This window comes from Salmo salar, chromosome ssa11 (genome assembly GCF_905237065.1).
Source record: "Salmo salar chromosome ssa11, Ssal_v3.1, whole genome shotgun sequence".
Classification (NCBI taxonomy): domain Eukaryota; kingdom Metazoa; phylum Chordata; class Actinopteri; order Salmoniformes; family Salmonidae; genus Salmo; species Salmo salar.
Genome location: NC_059452.1, coordinates 86,805,903 through 86,832,299, shown reverse-complemented (window position 1 = coordinate 86,832,299; position 26,397 = coordinate 86,805,903). Strand labels below are relative to the sequence as shown.

At 43.8% G+C, this 26,397-nt stretch overlaps 1 protein-coding gene across 5 annotated transcripts in view; it reads right to left on the bottom strand.

The window, feature by feature from the left end:
* The window catches only part of LOC106563215 (protein unc-13 homolog B), a 125,931-nt gene that overhangs the window by 53,595 nt on the left and 45,939 nt on the right, over positions 1 to 26,397 (bottom strand). For 4 of the 5 annotated variants that reach the window (XM_014128569.2, XM_045690006.1, XM_045690008.1 and 1 more), the window contains exons 4-10: positions 22,754 to 22,871; positions 22,398 to 22,521; positions 20,356 to 20,429; positions 19,768 to 19,813; positions 16,070 to 16,283; positions 3,183 to 3,491; positions 2,985 to 3,075 (exon numbers count right to left, since the gene is read on the bottom strand). In XM_014128569.2, the coding sequence (XP_013984044.1) occupies positions 2,985 to 3,075; positions 3,183 to 3,491; positions 16,070 to 16,283; positions 19,768 to 19,813; positions 20,356 to 20,429; positions 22,398 to 22,521; positions 22,754 to 22,871 (976 nt within the window). Of the gene's footprint in view, positions 1 to 2,984; positions 3,076 to 3,182; positions 3,492 to 16,069; positions 16,284 to 19,767; positions 19,814 to 20,355; positions 20,430 to 22,397; positions 22,522 to 22,753; positions 22,872 to 26,397 lie in introns of those variants that run through there. The other variant, XM_045690009.1, reaches the window with a different exon arrangement.

Here is a 26,397-nt window from a genome sequence, read left to right as displayed (position 1 = left end):
GGTCAAAATAATTTAAAGCAGCCAAATTATTATAGATGATGTCCCACACGGTGTAGCGCATGCGCCGAGTAGCCTTTTTGTCTTATACCGAAACCAATACCAAACCAATCAGGTGATTGTTCGACAAAATTAAACTTCGGACGTCATTGATCACGCGCTTCTGATAAAGTGATACAGGCATCGGCACACTGTTTCGAAGTAAACTGCTTAGCGATTTCGACGCATGCCGTGGCGCTCCGGTATCACTAGTTAAAAAAGGTCCACTATGCAAGAAATCGCTCTGCCATTTCCTGGTGGCTAAAATTAAAATAGTTTGCCTAATTTCAGTTCATGTGACAAAATAAGCAAGTAGTGTTGAGAATCATTGAACAATCTAAACTGCTGTGAAATATCTTTTCCATAACCAAAAATAGTATTTTTCAACTATTTGAAGCTGGTTTACAACACCAAAAGTAAGGCGCAACACCACAACTTAAGACCAGGGAGCATAGAAATAGTGCACATAGAACAGATCTTCCACTTCTTAGACTTGCTTTCAATAAGAAAGACAGAACTATAACTCACATTTCTATGTGAATTTGGTCAAGTCACCCAAAAAGTTACATATTGCAGCTTTAAGGCAGCTCCACCCAGCCACTTACATCACAGAGAATCAGGATAAATTGAGGTTGACAGAGATGTCATTCCTTTTTTGATGTATTCAGTTTGGATTCAGGTCTTTCCGCCCTCTTAACTCATTCAAATGCACTTGTGTAGTAAGCGCCGAGTCTACAATGTGAAATCAGCATGGTTTCTCACTACCTTTCTGCAAATATCCCAGCCCATCCAATTATTTTGTACAATTTTGAAAAAAAATCTGTATGTGCAAAATTCTTTCACTATCCTTATACTCCAAAGTGAGCGTCACAGGATAAAGCACATTTGCTCGACAAAATGCGCAAAATAAAAATGTGATAAACATTGAAGCTGTACTTCTTTATTCCCATCACACTTATTCCCTATTTTCCTGCATCTTTCCCTCACTCTCTCGTTTAGTTGTTCAGTCTCTATCCTAGGCGCAATTCACCACTCCATTAGTGCAGTGGCTACAGAGGGAGAATGAGTCAGAGATGGGAAGTATTTCTGATCTTAAAATACGTATTTCAATAACCTTTTAGTATTTCACTGGTCTGCTCTACAATCCAATGTATTTTGTAAGAAGATACTTTCGAAACCTGAAATGTTTATTTTCAAAATACAAAATCATTGTATACACAATATTTTTATAGCAGTTCACAATTTTGTGGCCAACTTTCACCCTGCGTTGGTATCAGAAGTCTAATGGCACTATGGTGTGATAAGACTGTCTGCTAAATGATCAAAATATCAAATGAAAACTTGTAAAGCACGATGGGTATTATTCTAATGAGCTCCGCCCCCAAAACATGGCCAATAAAAATACCCTGTGTGCTTTGCAATTGTTTATTTTTACATGTAGGTCATTTAGCAGACACTTATCCAGAGCGACTTACAATCAGTGCATTCACCTAAGGTAGATAAACAAGTAGTATTGCACCTCAGTCACTGGCTTTATCAATAAATGCATCGACGACGTCGTCCCCACAGCGACCATACGTACAGTTCCCAACCGGAAACCATGGATTACAGGCAACATCCACACCGAGCTAAAGGAGCTGGACACCAAGCCGGACACTTATAAGAAATCCCGCTATGCCCTCAGACAATCAATCAAACAGGCAAAGCATCAATACAGGACTAAGATTGAATCCTACTACAGCGGCTCTGACGCTCGTCTAATGTGGCAGGGCTTGAAAAATATTAGACTACAAAGGGAAACACAGCCGCAAGCTGCCCAGTGATGTGAGCCTACAAGACGAGCTAAATGCCCGTTATGCTCGTTTCGAGGCAAGCAACACTGAAGCATGCATGAGAGCACCAGCTGTTCCTGACAACTGTGTGGTCACGCTCTCCATAGCCAATGTAAGCAAGACCTTTAAACAGGTCAACATTCACAAAGCCGCGGGCCAGACGGAGTAACAGGACATGTACTCAAGCATGCACAGAACAACTGGCAAGTGTCTTCACTGACATTTTCCACCTCTCCCTGACCGAGTCTGTAATACCGATATGTTTCAAACAGACCACCATAGTCCCTGTGACAAAGAAAACTAAAGGTTAATGCCTAAATGATTACTGCCACATAGCACTCACGTCGGTAGCCATGAAGTGCTTTGAAAGGCTGGTCATGGCTCACATCAAGACCATCATGCCGGAAACCCAAGACCGACTCCAATTCGCATACCGCCCCAACAGATGACGTAACATCAATCGCGCTACACACTGCCCTTTCCCACCTGGACAAAAGGAACACCTATGTGAGAATTCTGTTCATTGACTACAGCTCAGCGTTCAACATCATAGTGCCCACAAAGCTCATCACTAAGCTAAGGACCCTGGGACTAAACACCTCCCTCTGCAACTGGATCCTGGACGTCCTGACGGGCCACCCCCAGGTGGTAAGGGTAGGCAACAACACATCTGCCACGCTGATCCTCAACACTCAAATCTGAGGTAGCACGAGAAGAGGAGAGGCTGCAATTGAGAGGTCCTTTGTGGTGTATGAGAGAGTGATTCATTCCTGAGTTAACAATCCATTAATGATAATTTTCCACCTCTGAAGCGCAGAGCCACTAGGGTCACATCTAACTCAGAGAGCAAGAACAGTGAACAGCTGTTTGATATTCTAACTCAACCAACAAACATACACGCAAGTAAACCTATCTTGATAAATACTTGGAATAAGCTATTTAGTTTGCCAATTTCGAACTACCAGAGGTGAAACTCAACCAAGCAGATTGGGAAAAATACAAATGGGAGCAGGTTAATAAAAGTGTGGTTGTGAATGTGTAGAGTGGGCAAGATGATTAGAAGGTAATATATGAGAGAAAATGGAACATAAGATTAACATGGGAAAAAAAACCTACCTCCTGAAGCTGATCCCTGACTTTGTTGATGGCCTTCAACCAGTGTATTCTGGATGGAGAGAAGGGCAAAGGAGGCCCATTGTCGTGGAAACTGAGATGTGTGGATTGAGAGATAAAGTGAGAGGATCACCAAGAATGTACTTGTACTATTCAGTGGAGGTTATAAATTCATAACTCTTTCTCTAATAAAAGACTCACCTTCGCAAATGTTTGTTGGATCTTTTCTCTACTGAGTGGTCTAATTTCTTCAATGAGCCATGTAAGTTTTTCCCCACATCCAGGCAGGGTCTACCCAACTTCTTCCCCAAAACAGAGTGTCCATTGCTGGGGATGTGTCCATTGGTAGGTTGCTGGACATTGATGGAGGGGCGGAAGCCGGTACTGTGATAGGAGTGGAAGGACTCTTCCAGCCCTGAGCCTGGAGCACTCTCCTGGCCTGTCTCACTAATCTGGGAGCTGGTCTGGCTCAGGTTCCCAGAGGACCCAAAGCGACTACTTTCTACCGGACTGGAATGGTGAAAGAGGGGTGAGGGTAGAGACTTAGTATTAGAATAATCATTGCTGTGATGAAGAAAAACTAGGTTCATTAATTGGATATAGACATTCTAGTTTCTACTGAATTGTACAACATTTTAAAATACATCCAACCTTACAGAGAAAATAACTACCTGTTGGCAAATTAGAATGAATACACCAATTGCCTGAAATGAATTTTGATGTACCAGATTCTCCCAATGAATGTTTGTCTGTACTGGTTAAGCATGTACTGGTTTTCTTTAATTACTATTTCTGGGAGACCATGAGTGACTGAAATCTCTAACTTGATCAAAACTGAATGGCAACAGGGAATTCTGTAAGGTTAAGATTTGTTTTAAATACATACATGGCAATTATAATTCTAAGAATGTACAACTTGAATTAATCTTACGCTAGGTGTTTAAGAGAAATAAAGATTTAGCTTATTGTCAATATATCACAACAGGTATAATACACCTCCCAATCAACCACCAACACAGTAGCACAACTGCTTAAAACAAACACAGTTGAAAGGAAAGAGACAGAACACAGTACTCAGTGAGGTGGATTGCGAAGCTGGACCCTGGTTACGCTCCCCAAAATATCAATGCATCATAAAGGGTGTTGGGGAAGACCATTTATTATGCTTCTACTGGCCTTTTAGCACTCAATAGGTCCTTCTTGAACTGGTCGTCCAGATGCACTCCAGAGGTGGGATCTGCAGAGAGGGGTGGTTCTACAAGGCTTTCCTTCTCCTTTTGGGAAAGGGATGCTGAAGGATCTACCTCAGGTGTGGAGATGCAAATCTGGGGTTTGGCTAAGTCACCAGGGGATCTACCGAACTTTGATCGCTTGTCTCCTTGATTGGCTTATCATTAGTTTTAGGCTGAGTGGTAACAACTGGGGGAGCTTGTAGTTTGGGAGGTTAGGCAGCACCCCAGAGGCATGGTTCTTGCTTTGCTACACTTGGCTTGTCCTCTTGAAACAGGTCTGCAGATATTGTTTTGAATCCTGAGAACACCACCACCTGTTTCTGCATGAGGAATTATGGGAAGGTCTTGGGGAATTGTTGGTGTAGATGAAAACATGGATCCAAAAGACTTTCCAGCATCATCAGTTCCTGAAATAAAACCACCAAACAGGGACATGAGGGCTGGCTCTTTAGTCTTAGGCAACTGGTCAGCTGGGGTAATCGTCTGGGCACTTACCACTGGTGGGCCTGATTTGTCCATTTCCTTACTTTCAGGCTCTCCCACAAAATTACCCTGTGCTTCTCATGTATTACTGCTCCTTTCACAGCCTTTTGTTTTCCAGAAGAACTGGACTGATCCTTCGTTAGAGGTAGTTCTGCTTTTGAGGGCTGTTCTGTTTTAGCAGGTTGCCCTGATGCTGTAGGGATATCAGCTTCTTTTGATTGACAGTCGACAGCTGAAGCAGGAGGTTTCTCAATGCCTTGGCTACTTTAACAGCCTTAGGATCAGGTTTGAGGGAAACTGACTCGAGGTTGAGTTTTGGCGTCAGGTTGTCCAGGTGACTCAGACAATTGTGAATTGCTGGGGTGGTGTCAGGAGTAGCTGTTGCTATTTTATTCTCAGCGGTTATTGTTGGTGCCGTTTGAGGAGTAGTTGTAGCTGGTAGGGGACTAGACCCTCCAAACATAGAACCTGCAGTTAGAAGGGCAGCTGTAGCTGGTTGAGGACTAGACTCTCCAAACGAACCCCCAAACCTAGAACATGTAGTTTGAGGGGCAGCTGTGCCAGGCTGGGGAGTAGACCCTCCAAACATGGAGTGAAATCCTGTAGCTTGGGTCTGTTTGAGGAGTAGTTGCAGTGGGCTGGGGACTAGATCCTCCAAACAACCCTCCCAACATAGAACCTGCAGTTTGAGGAGCGTCTGTAGGTGGTGGCTCTTTAAGGGCTTCTGGTTCTTTAGTTGTGGCAGGTTCCTGAGGTGCACACTCTGGGATGGATTCCTTTTGGGTAGTGGCACACTCAGGAGTAGGTACTGTGGTTGCCGATTCATCAGAGCTAGCTTGTGGGGGTGACAAAGGGCCACTGAACATGGAAAATACACTTTTCGTGTGTGGTTCTTTAGGCACTGTAGATCCTGGAATGGAGGACCCTGTAACTGACAGAGCTGCTGCTGAAGGTTGTGGGGCACTGGGGCCTCCAAACATGGAAAACAATCATTTCGCTGGGCTTTCATTGGCTGTTGAACCAGAAAGGAGTCTTCCAAAAATCGAGTTAGCCTCTGGTTGTGGTTGAGGGACCTGAGAGGTGGACCCAGATTGAGATGGTGCCGGTGGTAGACTTGGTCCACTGAATATTGAGAATAAACTTTTACCAGGTGGTTCTGGGGGAGGTGCCTGAGATGAGGACCCAGTTTGGGTTGAGGCCTGCTGTGGACTAGACCCACCAAACATGGACAATAATCCAATACCAGGAGTTTCCTCTTTAATAGTGGTGACAGTTGTTGGTGGTTGTGGTGTTCCAGAGATCATGTCTCCAATTTCTCCCATAAAGCCAAACAGTCTGCCTGATGGTTTTGGGGATGGTTCCTATTTGGTTTGTCCGGTTGGTGGCATAGTCTGTGATCGGCCCAGGGTGGGGCCAGTGATTGTATTAGGAGGAAATACTTGTGACATGCTTTTATCTGATTGCTGACCAAGAGCTGGCTGTTGGACCCCACTTTGCACAGAACCATACATTGTTTGTTGTTTCTGAAGTGAAGGCATGCATGGTGTCAACTGAGAACCTTGTGTTGTGAGTGTTTGGCTAATTTCTAACTACAGGTTTTGGTTGCAGTTGCTGTGATGGAGGCTCTGCACTAAAGAAACTGCCTATTGACCCAAATGGACACAGGAGCTTCTAGTCTTCCTGCTTATTTGGGTCTGTGGAACCAGTCCCATCTTGTTTTGACAATGGCTCTGAGGGTTTAGTGGGCTCTGGCATCAGCTCCTCAATAAGTAAGGCAGACTTGAAAAAGCTCATAAATCCCACCTGTGGTGGTTTAGCTGGTTTTTCAGCAGTTTGTTTTTCAGCTGGTCTATCTGTGGTGTGCTGTGCTTGTGGCTGTAGGGGAGAGGCAGGTTTATTGAGTGAGCTCATGGAACTGGTTGGGACTATGGGCTGTGTTGGTGGAGCAGCTTGCTGAGACATGATGGCTTGTCGTGAAAGTCTAGGTATCTGAGTAACAGTCTGAACAATATATTGCCAATTAGCTGAATAAGATAGATTAGATGGATTCTCCTCATAGTATCCCTCATGATATGAAATGCCATTCAGACTATAACAGCTACTATTATCAAAGGAGTTCCATTTGCCAAACTTAGCTTTATTCCTTTTGGTGGTCAAGTTCAATGCACCCTCTTCTTCAGTCCAGTACTGCTTCTGTTCAATCATTTGATTAGAATGCAGATTTTCCAAGTCATCATAGCTGTTCCATATTTTTTTCCATATTTTTTCGTCCTGGCATATGGATTGCTGTCAACATTTCTGAGCACCTCTTGTTGGTTGTGCCTAATCTTGGTTAAAGTCAATTCCCTGCCATGGTTGAGGAGAAATATATTGATTATTTATATTTGTGGAGCTACAGTAGAGAGAGGAGTCTTGGTACACTGCACCTTCTGGTGGCTGTACGTAACCCACATCACTTGGGTGATAAGGCTGCGATTGATTTTGAAGCTGCTGCCACAGAATTTATTATTGGATCCATTGATTTTCACCATAACTAGAATTGATTCCATATAATGCCAATGAATCTTGGTAACCATCCTGTCCAGTTACTGAATATAAGGAATTATTACTTTGATTAAGACAGTGTTGGGATGACATCATTTCAGTACTTGATTTATGAGTGGCGTATTCCTCTGTTGGATTCCTATTGAATAGTCCTGACAGAAAGCATGGATTTTTGTCACGCTCCGCATGGGGTTCATGTGGGACTTGATGTGGTATTGTGTAGATGCCTGAGTTTGATGTGAAGGCTAGCCAAATGGAGTGATTGTAAGATGTATTTGCAAGGATGGTGACTGACTGCAGGCCTCAACATTTTCAGAGAATTTTGTTAATTTGTTAAACAGTCCAGACAACTCCTTGCTGGCTTGCAGTATCTTGATGTGGAGGTGGAGTCAGATTTCTGCCTGGTAAGTGGTGAGGTTACACGTGGTGGTGAGGTTACACGTGGTGGTGAGGTTACACGTGGTGGTGAGGTTACACGTGGTGGTGAGGTTACACATGGTGGTGAGGTTACATGTTGCTGCCTTTCTTGGCTGAGGCACATCGTCTGTGGAATATTTTGTTTAATAGCCCAGAGAGCAGAACTCTGGATTGACTAGGCTGTTGAGTTAGTTGATTTTGTCTTTGCAACTGCACATCCTGCATGTTGTTTGGGTACTGCTGGCTAGGCTGATTGAGAGGAGCTGCAGAAAGTGTCTGAGTGATTGGGGACTGATTGGTACGGCTCAGTCGTGGCCAAAAGTTTTGAGAATGACACAAATATTAATTTTAAAAGTCTGTTGCCTCAGTGCCTTTAGATATTTTTGTCAGATGTTACTATGGAATACTGAAGTATAATTACAAGCATTTCATAAGTGTCAAAGGCTTTTATTGACAATTACATGAAGTTGATGCAGTGTCTCAATATTTGCAGTGTTGACCCTTCTTTTTCAAGACCTCTGCAATCCGCCCTGGCATGCTGTCAATTAACTTCTGGGCCACATCCTGACTTATGGCAGCCCATTCTTGCATAATCAATGCTTGGAGTTTGTCAGAATTCGTGGGTTTTTGTTTGTCCACCCGCCTCGAGGATTGACCACAAGTTCACAATGGGATTAAGGTCTGGGGAGTTTCCTTTCCATGGACCCAAAATATTGATGTTTTGTTCCCCGAGCCACTTAGTTATCACTTTTGCCTTATGGCAAGGTGCTCCATCATGCTGGAAAACACATTGTTCGTCACCAAACTGTTCCTGGATGGTTGGGAGAAGTTGCTCTCGGAGGATGTGTTGGTACCATTCTTTATTCATGGCTGTGTTCTTAGGCAAAATTGTGTGTGAGCCCATTCCCTTGGCTGAGAAGCAACCCCACACATGAATGGTCTCAGGATGCGCTTTACTGTTGGCATGACACAGGACTGATGGTAGCGCTCACCTTGTCTCCTCCGGACAGCTTTTTTCCGGAAGCCCCAAACAATCGGAAAGGGGATTCATCAGAGAAAATGACTTTACCCCAGTCCTCAGCAGTCCAATCCCTGTACCTTTTGCAGAATATCAGTCTGTCCCTGATGTTTTTCCTGGAGAGAAGTGGCTTCTTTGCTGCCCTTCTTGACACCAGGCTATCATCCAAAAGTCTTCGTCTCACTGTGCATGCAGATGCACTCACACCTGCCTGCTGCCATTCCTGAGCAAGCTCTGTACTGGTGGTGCCCCGATCCTGCAGCTGAATCAGGAGACGGTCCTGGCGCTTGCTGGACTTTCTTGGGCGACCTGAAGCCTTCTTCACAACAATTGAACCACTCTCCTTGAAGTTCTTGATGATCCGATAAATGGTTGATTTAGGTGAAATCTTACTGGCAGCAATATCCTTGCGTGTGAAGCCCTTTTTGTGCAAAGCAATGATGACGGCACGTGTTTCCTTGCAGGTAACCATGGCTGACAGAGGAAGAACAATGATTCCAAGCACCACCCTCCTTTTGAAGCTTCCAGTCTGTTACTCGAACTCAATCAGCATGACAGAGTGATCTCCAGCCTTGTCAACACTCACACTTGTGTTAACGAGAGAATCACTGACATGTCAGCTGGTCCTTTTGTGGCAGGGCTGAAATGCATTGGAAATGTTTTTTTGTTGGGGATTCAATTCATCTGACCACTCTTCATAACATTCTGGAGTATATGCAAATTGCCATCATACAAACTGAGGCAGCAGACTTTGTGAAAATTAATATTGGTGTCATTCTCAAAACTTTTGGCCACGACTGTAGATCCATTGCCTGCAGAAGCAAATTGAAAAATTCCAGAAAGGAGACCACCTTGTTGAGCAGGTTTTGGAACTGTATGTTGTCTAGAAAAGCCTTGATGTTGTCTAGAAAAGCATGGTTCCTCAGTGGACCATGGTTTGTTCCTGGCATATTCTGTTGGTTGAAGTTCTGCTGATTATGAGTTGTTTGGGTGCTCAAAACAGAGGAACCCAATTGAAACAACCCAGAGAAAGTGCCTCCTTGTTGAGGGGGTGCTTGTTGAGATGGGTTTGGTGCTTGCTGCTGACTAGGATGATTGCTTGGGAAAGCACCTTGCTGTTGGGCCTGGGGAGGTTGTACACTTAGGTGATCGGCTTTCTGCAGATGAAAACCTCAGAAACCCTGAGAAAATACACCCCGGCTGAGAATGAGGACTTGCACTTTGTTGTGTGGGAGGTTGGCAAGGGAACTGTTGAGGATTACTGGATCAGGGGGTTGACTGTTTGGGGGAACTTGCTATGGTGGTGGGTGCCCAGATAGGTCACCCGCAGAGCAAATCTAAGAAGTCCAGTTAAAAAACCTTGAGGTTCAGGTTGAGGAGGAGCATGCCCAAGAGGCATTGGAGGTGGTCTCTGATGTTGCTGCATATGCTGCTGATGTGGAACTGGGGTCAATTGGTGATGCTGGGCCTGTTGTTGACTAGGATTTTCTGGGGGTTTGGAGGTATGGATATCCTCACCAGAACCAAATTTCCTGACACCAAAGAACATTCCTCTTTCTGGTTTTGGAGGCTGTTGGGAAGAGACATCAGAGGAAAGAAACTGACATTTTAGCTTACTGCCTAAAGATGGCTCCTCCATAGGGTTATCTAAGCTAATATCTGGTGCTGACCCAAATACAGGATACACTGCAACAGGGAGGGCCCTGCGAGAGAACAGGGTTAACTGGTGCAATTAATGAGCTGAAATATTTATTGAAAGGGCTAAAGAAACCTGAACTCACTGGTTCTAGTTGGCTAATGGGCTTCACACCCACTGTAGCCACATATTGCTGAGAGGCAGTCAGAGTCAGGTCTCCCATGCACAACTTTTCCTTGTGCATTAACAAAATTGTTTATTCTGGGGTGTATTTCTTGAATTATCAAGGCTTCTGTCTCCTATCACAGCACTTGACTGTTCACCTAGTTGGATACATTTCTCATCCCAGTTTGCAATATTTTGAGAGTCCTCTCGTGCCACTTCTCCCTGGAGGTCATTTTCCCTCTGTGGAGTTCACTACCTCTCCACCTGAAAAAAAGTTTACCAAAACTAATTTTCTCAAAAGCGAAAGTGACTGCTGGTGTTTGTGGCATGTTGCAGAGTCCTGAACTTTATCACTACTATTTAGAATCTCTGTTCTAATGACTGGTGTATCTTGATTGTGGACCTGTGCCTTGGCATCAGACTGGAAAGGTAAATTGAAGGAAATGTTCTGCTGGGGTGAACTGTAGGAGATACAACAGATACAGGAGCAGGGCTGGTGGATTTTGGAATTAAAGAAAACAGTGTGGATATACCAGATTGAGAAGATGGTGCAGGTGACACTTCTTTAGTTTCTGCAGAACCTGATCTGGGCTACTTGGGGCTGAGCTAACCTTGTCAGTGAAGGAACTGAGTAATGAACTCATAGCATTTTTCACTCCAGATATTCCTGGTTTAGGTGGAGCCTCTGTCTGGGTCTCCTCCTTGACATCTCTAGGGGTCCTTGGGTCCTCTCCAGTAGATTCTGTTCTTACGCTGCCCTGGGAAGGTAACCTTGACTTGGATGACTTGGGAAGGGACCCAAACGTACTTATTTCCTAATCTTTTTCAGCCAGGTAATCTAATACTGTTTCAACTAGGCACTGGAGCTCATCCATGGAATCTATATACTCGTCACTTGGTTCCTCCACTGGAGACAGCATTGCTTCACGAGCCCATCCTCCCATTTTCACCTTTCCCCTCTTCTTAACCAGATAACTCTGATGCTTGTCTATGTAACTTCCATGGGATGAAGCATGTCTGCCTTGGCCATGGCCCCTCCCATTCTCAGAATGAATGGCCTCTGCTATGGAGGCAATTTCCTCTAGCTCCTCCTCCGATCGCTTGGAGTAGTGCAGCTCCTCCTCTGATTCGTACCCTAAACCTGTCCTCATTCTGGCAGCTTCGTCCTCCTGATACACCATGTAGTTCTCCAAGGTGTCCCTCAGCATGTTTTTGGCGCACATCCTAGTCTTGTAAAGAAGTCTGTTCTTGTATAGCTTGAGGCACGGTGTCATCTGCTCCCCCTCGATCTTTAACACCTGCCGCAGCACCAGCTCCCCTCTTCTGGCGGAGGAGTGCAAGGTTAGGGGGGAAAGGCTCATCTGTGAGTTTCTCTGCCTCCAAGGCGGCCAGTCCTCCTGGATCCCAAATCTTTTTCGTCCACTGCCGATCGATAGTGTCATAGCCCGCTGGGTAGGTGGCAGGTAGGATGCCACTGCGTTGTGTGCTTTGGGAGAGTGAGCTGCCTGAGGGCTCAGTGAGAGCTCTCCCCATGCGAAGGATAACATCGTCCTCAGGCCAACGATTCTCTTCCTTGTCCAGTAACTCGTTCAGCTGATTTCTCCCCTGACCCTCCCTTTATGGTTTATGGCTCTAGTTTAGGTTAATTTATTAAGGTAGAGGTAAAATGGGTTGTGAGAGGAAACAATAGCAGAAAAGAAAACAATAGAAAGATTGCATATTATAACAGAACAATAAAAGTAAGATAAAGACTGTGACAGAGACAAGCATTAAATCCATACATATGATAAAAATGTGGTGAATTTGTGTTTAAGTGTATGTGAGTATATTGGTAAGAGTGTTATTAAGATTGTTTGATATAAGTGCGTTGTGTGTGTGAGGACCGAAATTCACCTCTTCATTCTGGGGAATTATCAACAACAACGCAAAATCCAACCTAAATCATCTCTGTCCAAAGTAGTTTTTACAGACCACATAGAGACATGGTCGAGGAGGGCAATCTCTATTACTAAACCAACACCAGGGTCCCAAAGACCCATATGTGACAACAGCAGGCTAAATTAAGCTCAATTTCATTTAAACTACCCAAGAAGTTTCGTAAAACAATACGTCTGAAGGAAAATAACTTCCTGGCTGTAATCCCACTTTTCTTTTCAGATGTTATGAATTATCCGGATCAGCCTTCCATCTGTCCACACAGACTGACATTTACCACAATCTCACTGAGCCACATGTTTTCCACAGCAAGTCACACATGTAAGAGCGCAAATAACCATTCTACACTGGATACATGAATGGAGTTGGCAAATTATTTGTGTTTCATCCTGGAAAACTTCCAAACAGTTGGACAATTTTGACCATTTGACCATTTTGGTTTAAGACCAAATTTGTTCCTTCTTAACAACTACAGTGCCGTCAGAAAATATTCCAACCCCACAACTTCATCCACATTTTGTTATTTTATAGCCTGAATTTATAATAGATGAAATTGAGATTTCTTGTCACTGGCCTACACACAACATAGGGAAAGAGGGATACCCAGTCAGTCAGTTGTCCAACTGAATGTATTCAACTGAAATATGTCTTCCACATTTAACACAACCCGTCTGAATCAGAGAGGTGCGGGGGGCTGCCTTAAATCGACACCTACGTCTTTGGCGCCCGAGGAACAGGGGGTCAACTACCTTGCTCAGGGGCAGAACGACAGATTTTTACCTTTTTCCTGAATACAAAGTGTTACAGTGCATTCATAAAGTACTCAGACCCCTTCTCTTTGTCCACATTTTGTTACGTTACAGAAATTTTCTAAAATGTATTAAAACAATTAATAGCTTATGCAAATTGATATAAAAACTAATATATTTACGTAAGTATTCAGCCCCTTTGCTATGGGACTCAAAATTGAGCTCAGGTGCATCCTGTTTCCATCAATCATCCATGAGATGTTTCTACAACTTGATTGTAATCCACCTTTGGTTAGAAAGGTAATCCACCTTTGGCAAAAACCAAGCTATGAGGTTGAAGGAATTGTCCGTAGAGCTCCGAGACAGGATTGTGTTGAGGTACAGATCTGGGGAAGGGTACCAAAAACATTATGCAGCATTGAAGGTCCCAAAGAACACAGGGGCTGCCTTCACTCTTAAATGGAAGAAGTTTGGAACCACCAAGACTCTTCCTATAGCTGGCCGCTGAGCCAAACTGAGCAATCAGGGAATAAGGGCCTTGGTCAGGGAGGTGACCAAGAACCCGATGGTCACTCTGACAGAGCTCCAGCTCTGTGGAGATGGGAGTACCTTCCAGAAGGACAATCATTTCTGCAGCACTCTACCAAAATCAGGCCTTTATGGTAGAGTGGCCAGACGGAATCCACTCCTCAGTAAAAGGCACATGACAGCCTGCTTGGGGTTTGCCAAAAGGCACCCAAAGCACTCTCAGACCATGAGAAACAATATTCTCTAGTCTGCCGAAACCAAGATTGAACTCTTTGGCCTGAATGCCAAGCGTCACGTCTGGAAGGAACCTGGCACCATCCCTACAGCGAAGCATGGTGGTGGCAGCATCATGCTGTGGGGATGTTTTTCAGCGGTAGGGACTGAGATACTAGTCAGGATTGAGGGAAAGATGAACAGAGCAAAGTACAGAGAGCTCCTTGATGAAAACTGCTCCAGAGCACTCAGGACCTCAGACTGGGGCGAAGGTTCACCTTTCAACAGCACAACAACCTTAAGTACACAGCCAAGATAACGCAGGAGTGGCTTCGGGACAAGTCTCAATGTCCTTGAGTGGTCCAGCCAGAGCCCGGACATGAACGCAATCGAACATCTCTGGAGACGTGAAAATAGCTGTGCAGCGATGCTCCCCATCCAACCTGACAGAGCTTGAGAGGATGGGAGAACTCCCCAAATACAGGTGTGCCAAGCTTGTAGCGTCATACCCAAGAAGACATGGAGGCTGTAATCGCTACCAAAGGTGCTTCAACAAAGAACTGAGTAAAGGGTCTGAATACTATATTTTGAATACATTTGCAAAAATTTCAAAAAATCTGTTGTTGCTTTGTCATTATGGCGTATTGTCTGCAGATTGATGAGGGGAAAAAAAAATATTTAATCCATTGTAGAATAAGGCTGTAACGTAACAAATGGGGAAAAAGTCAAGGGGTCTGAATACTTTCTGAATGCACTGTATGTTTGGGGCAAATCCAATAAAACACATTACTGAGTATCACTCTCCATATTTTCAAGCATAGTCGTGGCTGCATCATGTTATGGACATGCTTGTAACTGTTAAGGACTGGGGAGTTTTTTAGCACAAAAAAGAAGTGGAATGGAGCTAAGCATAGTCAAAATCCTAGAGGAAAACCTGGATCAGTCTGCTGTCCAACAGACACTGGGAGATGAATTCACCTTTCAGCAAGACAACCTAAAACACAAGGCCAAATCTACACTGGAGTTGCTTACCAGTTGCTTACCAAGAAGACAGTGAATGTTCCTGAGTGGCCAAGTTAGAGTTTGGACTTAAAAATGCTTGAAAATCTATGGCAATACTTGAAAATGGTTGTCTAGCAATGATCAACAACCAATTCGACAGAGCTTGAAGAATTTTGAAAAGAATAAAGTGGAAATATTGTACAATCCAGGTGTGCAAAGCACTTAGAGACCCAGAAAGGCTCACAGCTATAATCGCTGCCATAGGTGATTCTAACATGTATTAACTCAGGGTTGTGTATACTTATGTAAATGAGATAGATACCTCTATACTTCATTTTCAATAAATTTGCAAACATTTAAAAAAAACTTGTTTTCAGTTTGTCATTATGTATTATTGCGTGTAGATGGATGAGGAAAAAAATCTATGTAATCCATTTTGAATTTAGGCTGAAGCAACACATTGTGGAATAAGTCAAGGGGTATACTTCCTGAAGGCACTGCATGTTTACAAATATATATTCTATTAACTAGATAAAATTCTATACAAATTCTATACTAGATCCAATTATATACAAAACACCAAAGATTCAATATCTATTGGGTTAACTTGCACTGTTGCCCACAACATTACTAGATTGAAGAATCACTCCCTAGGGGGAACTATTTATATATTCAAGCAGGTGACATTGTTAACCTCCTTCTTATGCTGTGTTAAAGGATGTGTCAGTGACAAATAAACAACCTGACTAGATTAAAGCTACCAACTTTACTTGAGAAACGTGCTTGTATTCTGATGCTTGATTCTGTCATTCTGTACCAGGAGGGTGGATGTCCCCAAATCATCTGAAAGAGGGACGCCCTCCAATAAACAAAAGAGCTAAGCCTCAGGCCCTCAGTTAACTGGGTCTATTTGCAATATAATCATTAAACAGTTTAATACATGAAAATCAAGCCATCAGAACAAACCAACAGAAAATGACTGACACTGCACTTCAAAAACTCTATTCATGTCTTAACTCGTCTTCACTGTGTGTCAATATGTATGACTGTAGTATACGTGAATAGGTGTGCCATCTTTTATGGCTGAATTTGGATTGTGCATGCGTCTATGTATTCTGTGTAGGGGCATGTCCTGTATGTTTGTGTGTGTTATCCAGAACCTCTACCTGCTCCCGCGGTGGTCTCTGTAGTCCATGTCAAAGCTGTGCATGGAGTCTGTGCAGGAGTCCAGGTGGTTCTGGAGCTGGGGGCCCATGGGGTACTGGTGCATGGAGGAGTTGGGCTGGGACGTAGTATGGTAGCGCGGGGGCAAGCTGTTGCTGGTCTCACTGCGGTAGTCACTGTCCCGGTCGTCCACTGCACTGTCATGGTCATCCAGGGCTGTAGAGGGACAACAGGACAAGCTCCACAACACGGAACGTCTAGAGACATCTACATCCTCAAACTGCTAAAATGACTACAGAATCTCCATTCTATACACTGAGGTCAGGAATGATCAGGTAAGAGGGAGGTAAGGAGGGCAAGGGTCATGCACTTTTGAATGCAAGCCAACCTGAAAATAAACTTCAGTGAGAAGGGGAAAGTGATGCAACTGAATATATAGGCCATTAAAGATAGAACCCTTAGTTGCTACATCCATTTTTAATGATATAAGTTAGTGCATTCGGAAAGTATTCTGAACCCTTGACTTTTTCCACATTTTGTTACGTTACATCCTTATTCTAAAAAGTATTACATTGATGGTGGGGGGGGGGGACACGACTATCTATACACAATGACAAAGTAAAAACAGGTCCCGTGTGGCTCAGTTGGTAGAGCATGGTGTTTGCAACGCCAGGGTTGTGGGTTGTTCGATTCCCACGGGGGACCAGTACGGAAGAAAAATAAATAAAATGTATGAAATGTTTGCATTCACTACTGTAAGTCGCTCTGGATAAGAGCGTCTGCTAAATGACTAAAATGTAAAATGTAATAAAAAATGTTTGCTCATTTATTAAAAATAAAACACTGAAATATTACATTTACATGAGTATTCAGACCTTTACTTAGTACTTTGTTGAAGCACCTTCGACAGCGATTACAGCTTCGAATCTTCTTGGGTATAACGATACAGGCTTGGCACACCTGTATTTGGGGAGTTTCTCCCATTCTTCTCTGCAAATCCTCTCAAGCTCTGTCAGGTTGGATGGGGAGCGTTGCTCTTCAGAGATGTTCGATCAGGTTCAACTACAGGCTCTGACTGGGCCACTCAAGGACATTCAGACTTGTCCCAAAGCCACTCCTGCGGTGTCTTGGCACTGTGCTTAGGGTCGTTGTTCTGTTGGAAGGTGAACCTTCGCCCCAGTCTGAGGTCCTGAGAGCAAGTTTTCATCAAGGATCTCTCTGTACTTTGCTCTGTTCATTTTTGCCTTGATCCTGACTAGACTCCCAGTCCCTGCCGCTGAAAAACATCCCCACAACATGATGCTGCCACCACGCTTCACCGTAGGGATGGTGCCAGGTTTCCTCCAGATGTGACGCTTGGCATTCAGGCCAAAGAGTTCATTTTTGGTTTCATCAGACCAGAGAATCTCTTTTCTCATGGTCTGAGAGTCCTGTAGGTGCCGTTTAGCAAACTCCAAGCAGGCTGTCATGTGCCTTTTACTGAGGAGTGGCTTCCTTCTGGCCACTCTACCATAAATACATGATTGGTAGAGTGCTGCAGAGATGGTTTTCCTTCTGGAAGGTTCTACAATCTCCACAGAGGAACTCTAGAGCTCTGTCAGAGTGACCATCAGGTTCTTGGTCACCTCCCTAATCAAGGCCCTTCTCCCCCGATTGCTCAGTTTGGCTGGGCAGACAGATCTAGGAAGTCTTGGTGGTTCCAAACTTATTCCATTTAAGAATGACGGAGGCCACTGGGCAGGGGGGACATGAAATGCTGCAGACATTTTTTGGTACCCTTCCCCAGATCTGTGCCTCGACACAATCCCGTCTCTGAGCTCTACTGACAATTCCTTCGACTTCATGGCTTGTTTTTGCTCTGACATGCACAGTCAACTGTGGGACATTATATAGACAGGTGTGTGCCTTTCCAAATCATGTCCAATCAATTGAATTCACCACAGGTGGACTCTAATCAAGATGTAGAAACATCAAGGATGATCAATAGCAACAGAATACACTTGAGCTCAATTTTGAGTCTCATAGCAAAGGGTCTCATAGCAAAGGGCCTGAAATGTAAATAAAGTATGTTTTTTTGTTGTTGATCAATTTGCTAAAATTCTAAAAACCTGTTTCTGCTTTGTCATTATGGGGTATTGTGTGTAGATTGCTGAGGATTATTTTATATTTTTTCCATTTTAAAACAGGGCTGTAACAAAATGTGGAAAAAGTCAAGAGGTCTGAATACTTTCTGAAGGCACTGTAACTTATAAATGCCTCCTGAGCTTAGATTAACTGTCATACCACATCAGAACCCAAAATATAAGCTTCTTATACTCAAATGTTTGTAAACAAACAAAGCATATCCTCAAAACATGGTTAAAAGTATCATTTTGATATCATGGACGGTCAGTCCTTGCATACGTCATTGTAAATAAGAATTTGTTCTTAACTGACTTGCCTAGTTAAATAAAGGTTACCGTTTTCTATTTTTAAATGTTTTTGAAATACATAACTCTGTCTATGCATTTGAGTGGTTACATTTCTCTAGCCCCATTCCTCAGCTTTTTTATTTACCAAAACACAGGCCGGTGACCGCTTTGTTTTAATTAAGGATTCCTGCTTTAAATACAGCCAAAAATGGACACTCCAGTCAAAAAGTGATATTCCAAAATGACTGCGTTAAGTAACTCAATTGCAATGTTGACATAAGGGAATTCTCTCTCCTTAATGACCCAGACTCAATTTTGGCATCAGACAGGTGCTGACCCTGAGCTGAGTGGCCTGCTTAAGGGGACATAGGCCTTATCGCTCCAGACTGATATGTGAGATAGATAGATAGATAGATAGCTCAGGACAAACTGATGTATTGATATCTCTAAAAATCAGAGGGGAAAACAAGTTGTCAAGGTGACACCTGTACACAGGCTGGCAAACAGTGCCCCCTGTCCGTGTGATGATGCGGTTGCATCTCACAGACATTGTTCAGGAAGTCAACAACTGCCACTATGCTTTATCAAGGTCACCAGCTGACTACAAAAACATAAATCTAGGCCTAACTGCTATTGTCCAGTTATGTTTACATGGAGGTAGTAATAATAACCATATTTGTGTTTCCATGTCCTGTGGGGAAATGTATATTGATGATGAAACTCAGATGGCATGAGGTGTAGTGCGATGACGTGGGGCTGGGGGATATTTCCCCTGGCTGTAGCGACTATTGTTGGTGCTGGAAAACATGCACAAAGCATTGAGGATTGGCCAAGGTGAAGCTTTGGGAAGGTTTAGAATTCATCAGAAAAAGACTATTACATACTCAGTGTGTCAGTCCATCCGAAATAGTTGCCTGGTGAGGGTGTTGGCAGAGAAGTAAAGTGAGAGGTAGTGGAGAGTATGCAAAAACAGTGCCTGACTTGGGAGGGGGAATTATGACCATAACATACACAGTGGACAAACAGAGACACCACTAGTAGACATGCATGAACGTGGCATCCCTGAGTTGACATTCTTCATAAATTTGGATAAGTAGTGACTGTTCTAGAAAATTAAGATTGGATAAAAGGCTTACTTGATGTCAACTCTGGGCTAGGAGATTTACACGTAACTCAGGAATAGGACAAGGAAATAAAAAGCCCAAACTAATGGAAGACAAGGGGAGACAAGGCTGATGAGAGAGCTCCATCTAGTGGGATATTATGGAGTGGAAGTCAGTCCCACTCACAGCATTGGGAGGCTGTGGGAGGCATGAGGCGTCTCTGGACCTCATCCTGCAGAGGGTACCAGAGAGAGGAAATGAGAAAACAAGAATTGTGACCTCTGACCTTCATAATCCACAAAAACAAATCATCACCAGCACCAAACTCGTGCATTTGTCATAATATTGTCATCACCACCATGACTTCAATGCCACTGCATGCAATAGTTAGACCTACTATCTACGTTATCACTTCAGAACACAGTGATAAACACACACTCATGTCAATACTGTACCTAACCAGAGTTTTCTGTGACATGCAAAAGCGAGGTAAGGAAAATGTAAAATGACCACAGGGTTAGTCCCATCTTCCATTTCCATGTATTTTACTGTGTGTTAGTGAATGCAGAGAGCCAAGTGTAATCTGGAGATAAGGTTACAGAACATTCAACCGCATTGTACTGGGAACTTTACAATATGTAAACATAGATGGGGTATTTTCGAAAGTACTTTACCTCTAACTGCTTGAAATATAAATAGGTAGAATTTGTTACTACATTTTTGACATGCATGTTCCTGGTGAAATAGCGCCTTAGCATGTAGGGTAGGCCTTACCTCATCATAGATCCTCATAGTGTTGATGCAATCCAGCTTGCCGGTCCAGTACTGCGCCTCATCATCTGGGATGTCTGATAAGAGAGGAGTGCACACGCACAGAGTGGGATGACTGGTGAGCTGCATCCTGCCCTACCCAATACCATCCCATACCATCCCATCCTAAACCATCCACTCTCCAACATACACCATGCTGCTATTATATATTCATGGTCCTTTTAAATATATAATGAGCCACTTAGGAAAGAGACATTAAAAATAGTTGGCTATGCCCTGAAACTGTACTGTTGGGGGACAGGGCCCATGAATGACAGTGCTCCACTGTAGTAATGTTTGTCATGACAGATGCAAATGAATGCCCAGAAGAGCACAAGAGAATGACGTTGGTACTGACAGGGACAGAACTTCACAGTGACATAAGTGCAGAGCACTAGACTTCTAGAGACTACAAAACTGTGCAAACCTTAACTTGACAACATTACCAGCATAACAACTGACAATAATGTGCAGACAGGTAAGTTATACATTGATGCCTCCTACCAAACCACTGGTCTGTTAGAGCAGACCCCTTCTCCCTCCCTGTGACCTGATGTCCCATGATCCTTTACAGAGAGACACTGGACATTAAAGTGTTTCCCCTATATTCATTTAACATTTACCCTATATTCATTTATCATTCCTCTATATTCATTTACAGCAAATAAAAAAAATTCTAGGGGAAAGCCCTGGACTAAAGAGAGCTGAACACAAACACCAGAGGTTCAAAGGCAGATGAAACCAAACCCCTGTCCTGGTGAATGAATGGGATCAGTGGTACACAGAACCCTGCCAAACACACAGCCTCTCTTCTCTACCGCTACCTTCAAAGGCCTGCCCTTAAACACCTGAAAGCTGCTCTAAGTCCCTCTCACAGACAAACACTTTTAACTTTTGATCTTAGGGGTGTGTGTGTTTAGTCCCCTCCTGTACTCCCTGTTCACCCACGACAGTGTGGCCAAGCACAGTTTTTGATTTATTTATTTTATATAAAAAGTAACCATTTTTCTCCCCAATTGGTAGTTACAGTCTTGTCCCATCGCTACAACTCGCGTACTGACTCGGGAGAGGCGAAGGTCGAGAGCCGTGCGTCCTCCAAAACACAACCCCACCAAGCCACACTGCTTCTTAAAAAAATGCACGCTTAAACTGGAAGCCAGTGTGTCAGAGAAAACACAGTACACCTGGCGACCGTGTCAGCGTGCACGCGCCCGGCCCGCCACAGGAGTCGCTAGTGCATGATGGGACAAGGACATCCCAGCCGGCCAAACCCTCCCCTAACCCGGACGACACTGGGCCAAATTGTACGTCGCCTCATGGGTCTCCCGGTCGCGGCCGGCTACCTCACAGCTGGAATCGAACCAGGATCTGTAGTAACGCAGCTAGCACTGCGATGCAGTGCCTTAGACCGCAGCACCACTCAGGCGGCCTTTTATTTTTTACTTTAGTTTATTTAGTAAATCTTTTCTTAAACTGCATTGTCGGTTAAGGGCATGCAAGTAAGCATTTCACAGTAAGGTCTACACCTGTTGTATTCAGCGCATGTGACAATTAAAATGTGATTTGATGCACACCGACACCAATACTGGCAAAGTTAAGGGACAGCGATGTAGAAAGTGATCAAGTAAATTATATAACTGTTCTCTCTCAGTGAAGAGATGAGAGCGGCTGCATCCAAAAGGCTTGCTACGCAACCTGCTGGGATTTCAACCAATCAATATCAGGTGTGGTGGCGTATATGTTAAAGCACAGGTCACTGGAGAAGGCTACTACTGTATAATGATTACTGTACTGTGCCCTATACATGTTCCATCTACAAAAACAGACCTATAACATTTCAACATCATACCAACTGTAGCTACTGTAACTGTAGACAGTTTGATGGACAATGGACCCTGGTATACAGTACAGAATGAACAAAAACATTTAAAGAGATAACATATGATATAAAATAGATATCCTATGGGAAGCTAAGTGCCCAACAGAAACATTGTGATCAATATTACCGAAGGGCAGCTCAAAGCGCGAGTCCAGAAGAACCTGGTGGTGTGTTTGGTTCTTGGTGCCGTAGATCTCGTCAGCCTTCATCAGAACCTCAGCATCCAGGAAGGTCCAGTCCCCTGAGCCCTCCTGAGGGATGAGAAAGGGCTAGGTCAGAGGTCATACACAGAGAGACCAGATGAAACTAACTGGGAAGTGAACCAGTGCCCAAACTACTCTGTACATGTTGTATATCAAATTTGAACTGTGTGTTGTAACGTTGGTTTTCAACATCGGAGCTGGATGTGTGTACTCTAAATGTTTTGGCCAGTTGTGTTGGTGGTGTGTAACATTGTATGAGTGTATCATCTGCCCCTCTCACCTCCTCTGACTGGCGGATGCTCTTGAGGGGGATCCAGGCAGTCCCCAGCATGGTGTCCCAGATAAGGCCTTTGTTCCACACCTCCACAATGAGGCCCAGGTCCAAACAGTTGATCTCACTGGAGAAACAGGAGAGAGAGGCAATAAAGGAGAGGGGGTCATAATCCACTCTCATTCAATACAGACTCACAGTTTAATAGAGCGACAGATCAGTAGAAAAGACAGCGACACAGTGATTGTCTAACAAATGTATAATGGTTTCATTCACTATGTATTGAGTCACCTCCATGAAATTGAAATAATTATGACAACAGAAAGTAGGGTTAAGCGCTGTCTGGCTGTTCACTGATCCCTTGGTCTTTGATTAGGCCTATGCATCACGTCAGATGTCGTGACGGCTTCCATCCTTAATTTGCCATTGAAAAGGATGCAAATACAGCTTGCTGACAATAAAAGAGCATCTCACTTGAAAGCGACCATTGCTCATAATTTCTTCATCTCATTTGCGGCACTTCAAAAGAAAGATGAGAGAAGAGATACTTATCAAAAGTGCACTGCCCTCAGTAAAGGTGGCAGTAAGAGTGAGCCCAGGTGCAAACTAAAATATTCTAAACCACTAACACTAAAGGCAATGTACCAAATGAAGACAACACTATTACTGTAATGAGCAGACCAATCACCTTCACATCTCTTCGGCTCTTACGTGGCCACAGTGATTGCAAACATGTACTTGTATAAACTGCTTATAGTACTTTTATAAAAAAAATATTAAAAGAATGAGTAGACAATTTTTAACATTTATTTAAAAATATTAAACCAAGACTCTTTTTGATAAATCACACACTGACTTCACTTTGAGCTCTCTCTATCGTTCCGCACCATAGAAACACAAATTAAAGAACCCATAGACCCACTCCCCCGTGAAAACAGCATTCAGAAATCCATTAATAGAGAGACAGATCAGTAGAAAGAAAGCGACACAGTGATTGTCTAATAAATGTAGAATGGTTTCATTCACTATGTATTGAGCAACCTTGTCCCAGACCTGCTTTTTTGGACTCTCTCTCCCTCTCTACCGCACCTGCTGTCTCTAACTCTGAATGATCGGCTATGAAAAGCCAACTGACATTTTCTCCTGAGGTGCTGACCTGTTGCACCCTCTACAACCACTGTGCTTATTATTATCTGACCCTGCTGGTCATCTATGAACGTTTGAACATCTAATCTCCATCCGGCACAGCCAGAAGAGGACTGGCCACCCCCCAGAGCTTGGTTCCTCCCTCGGTTTCTTCCTAGGTTCCGACCTTTCTAGGGAGTTTTCCTAGCCACCGTGCTTCTACATCTGCTTTGCTTGCTGTTAGGAGTTTTAGGCTGGGTTTCTGTACAGCACTTTGTGACATTGGCTGATGTAAAAAGGGTTTTATAAATGCATTTGATTGATTGATTAACTAACTAATGTTCCATTTGAGCTTCCCATTGTTTGTGGAGTGAGATGGGAATTAACAGGCTCCTGCAGCACAGAGACACAAACAGGCTTTGGAAAACAACGCTGGAAAATAAGCACTACACAGAAGACACCATGTATTCTACTGCATTTATTATTTTTCCCATTACCTTCTAAAAGACACTCCAAAAGCAGGGATAGGATGGAGTAATGCCTAACTGATTGTCTCCATGGCAACCAGATGACTGTTTTGAGGCTTCATTCAACCATTTTTCTACGGCTGGCCACGCTTTCCACCTGGCTACCCTTACCCCGGTCAACAGCACTGCACCCCCAAAGCATCTTGCCCAAGCCTCCTCCATTTCTCCTTCACCCAAATACCGATAGCTGATGTTCTGAAAGAGCTGCAAAATCTGGACCCCTACAAATCAGCTGGGTTAGACAATCTGGAACCTCTCTTCCTAAAATTATCCGCCGCAATTGTTGCAACCCCTATTACTAGCCTATTCAACCTCTCGTATCGTTTGAGATCCCTAAAGATTGGAAAACTGCCACGGTCACCCCCTCTTCAAAAGGGGGAGAAACTCTAGACCCAAACTGTTACAGATCTATATCGATCCTACCCTGCCTTTCTAAAGTCTTCGAATGCAAGTTAACAAACAGATCACCGACCATTTCGAAACCAACTGTACCTTCTCCGCTATGCAATCTGGTTTCCGAGCGGGTCATGGGTGCACCTCAGCCACGCTCAAGGTCCTAAACGATATCATAACCACCATCGATAAAAGACAATACTGTGCAGCCGTCTTCACCGACCTGGCCAAGGCTTTCGACTCTGTCAATCACCGCATTCTTATCGACAGACTCAACAGCCTTGGTTTCTCAAATGACTGCCTCGCCTGGTTCACCAACTACTTCTCAGATAAGAGTTAAGTGTGTCAAATCGGAGGGCCGGTTGTCCGGACCTCTGGCAGTCTCTATGGTGGTGCCACAGGGTTCAATTCTTGGGCCGACTCTCTTCTCTGTATACATCAATGACGTCGCTCTTGCTGCTGGTGATTCTCTGATCCATCTCTATGCAGATGACACCATTCTGTATTCTTCTGGCCCTTCTTTGAACACTGTGTTAACAACCCTCCAGACGAGCTTCAATACCATACAACACTCCTTCAGTGGCTTCCAGCTGCTCTTAAATGCAAGTAAAACTAAATGCATGCTCTTCAACCGATCGCTGCCCGCACCCGCCCGCCCATCTAGCATCACTAGTCTGGACGGTTCTGACTTAGAATATGTGGACAACTACAAATACATAGGTGTTTGGTTAGACTGTAAACTCTACTTCCAGACTCACATTAAGCATCTCCAATACAAAATGAAATATAGATTCGGCTTCCTATTTCGCAACAAAGCAGCCTTCACTCATGCTGCCTAACATACCCTCGTAAAACGGACTATTCTACCGATCCTTGACTTCGGCCATGTCATTTACAAAATAGCCTCCAACACTCTACTCAGCAAATTGGATGTAGTCTATCACAGTGCCATCCATTTTGACACCAAAACCCCATGTACTACCCACCACTGCGACCTGAATGCTCTCGTTGGCTGGCCCTCGCTTCACATTCGTTGCCAAACCCACTGGCTCCAGGTCATCTATAAGTCTATGCTAGGTAAAGCTCCGCCTTATCTCAGCTCACTGGTCACCATAGCAGCAGCCACCCGTAGCACGCGCTCCAGCAGGTATATTTCACTTGTCATCCCCAAAGCCAACACCTCCTTTGGCAGCCTTTCCTTCCAGTTCTCTGCTGCCAATGATTGGAACGAATCGCAAAAATCACTGAAGCTGGAGTCATATCTCCCTCACTAACTTTAAACGTCAGCTGTCAGAGCAGCTTACCGATCATTGCACCTGTACACAGCCCGTCTGTAAATAGCCCACCCAACTACCTCATCACCATGTTGTCATTTATTTTTTTGCTCTTTTGTACCCAAGTATCTCTACTTGCACATTCATCTTCTGCACATCTATCACTCATGTTAATTGCTAAATTGTAATTATTTTGCCACCATAGCCTATGTATTGCCTTTCCTCCCTAATCTTACTACATTTGCACACACTGTATATACATTTTTCTATTGTGTTATTGACTGTACGTTTGTTTATTCCATGTGTAACTCTGTGTTGTTTGTGTCGCACTGCT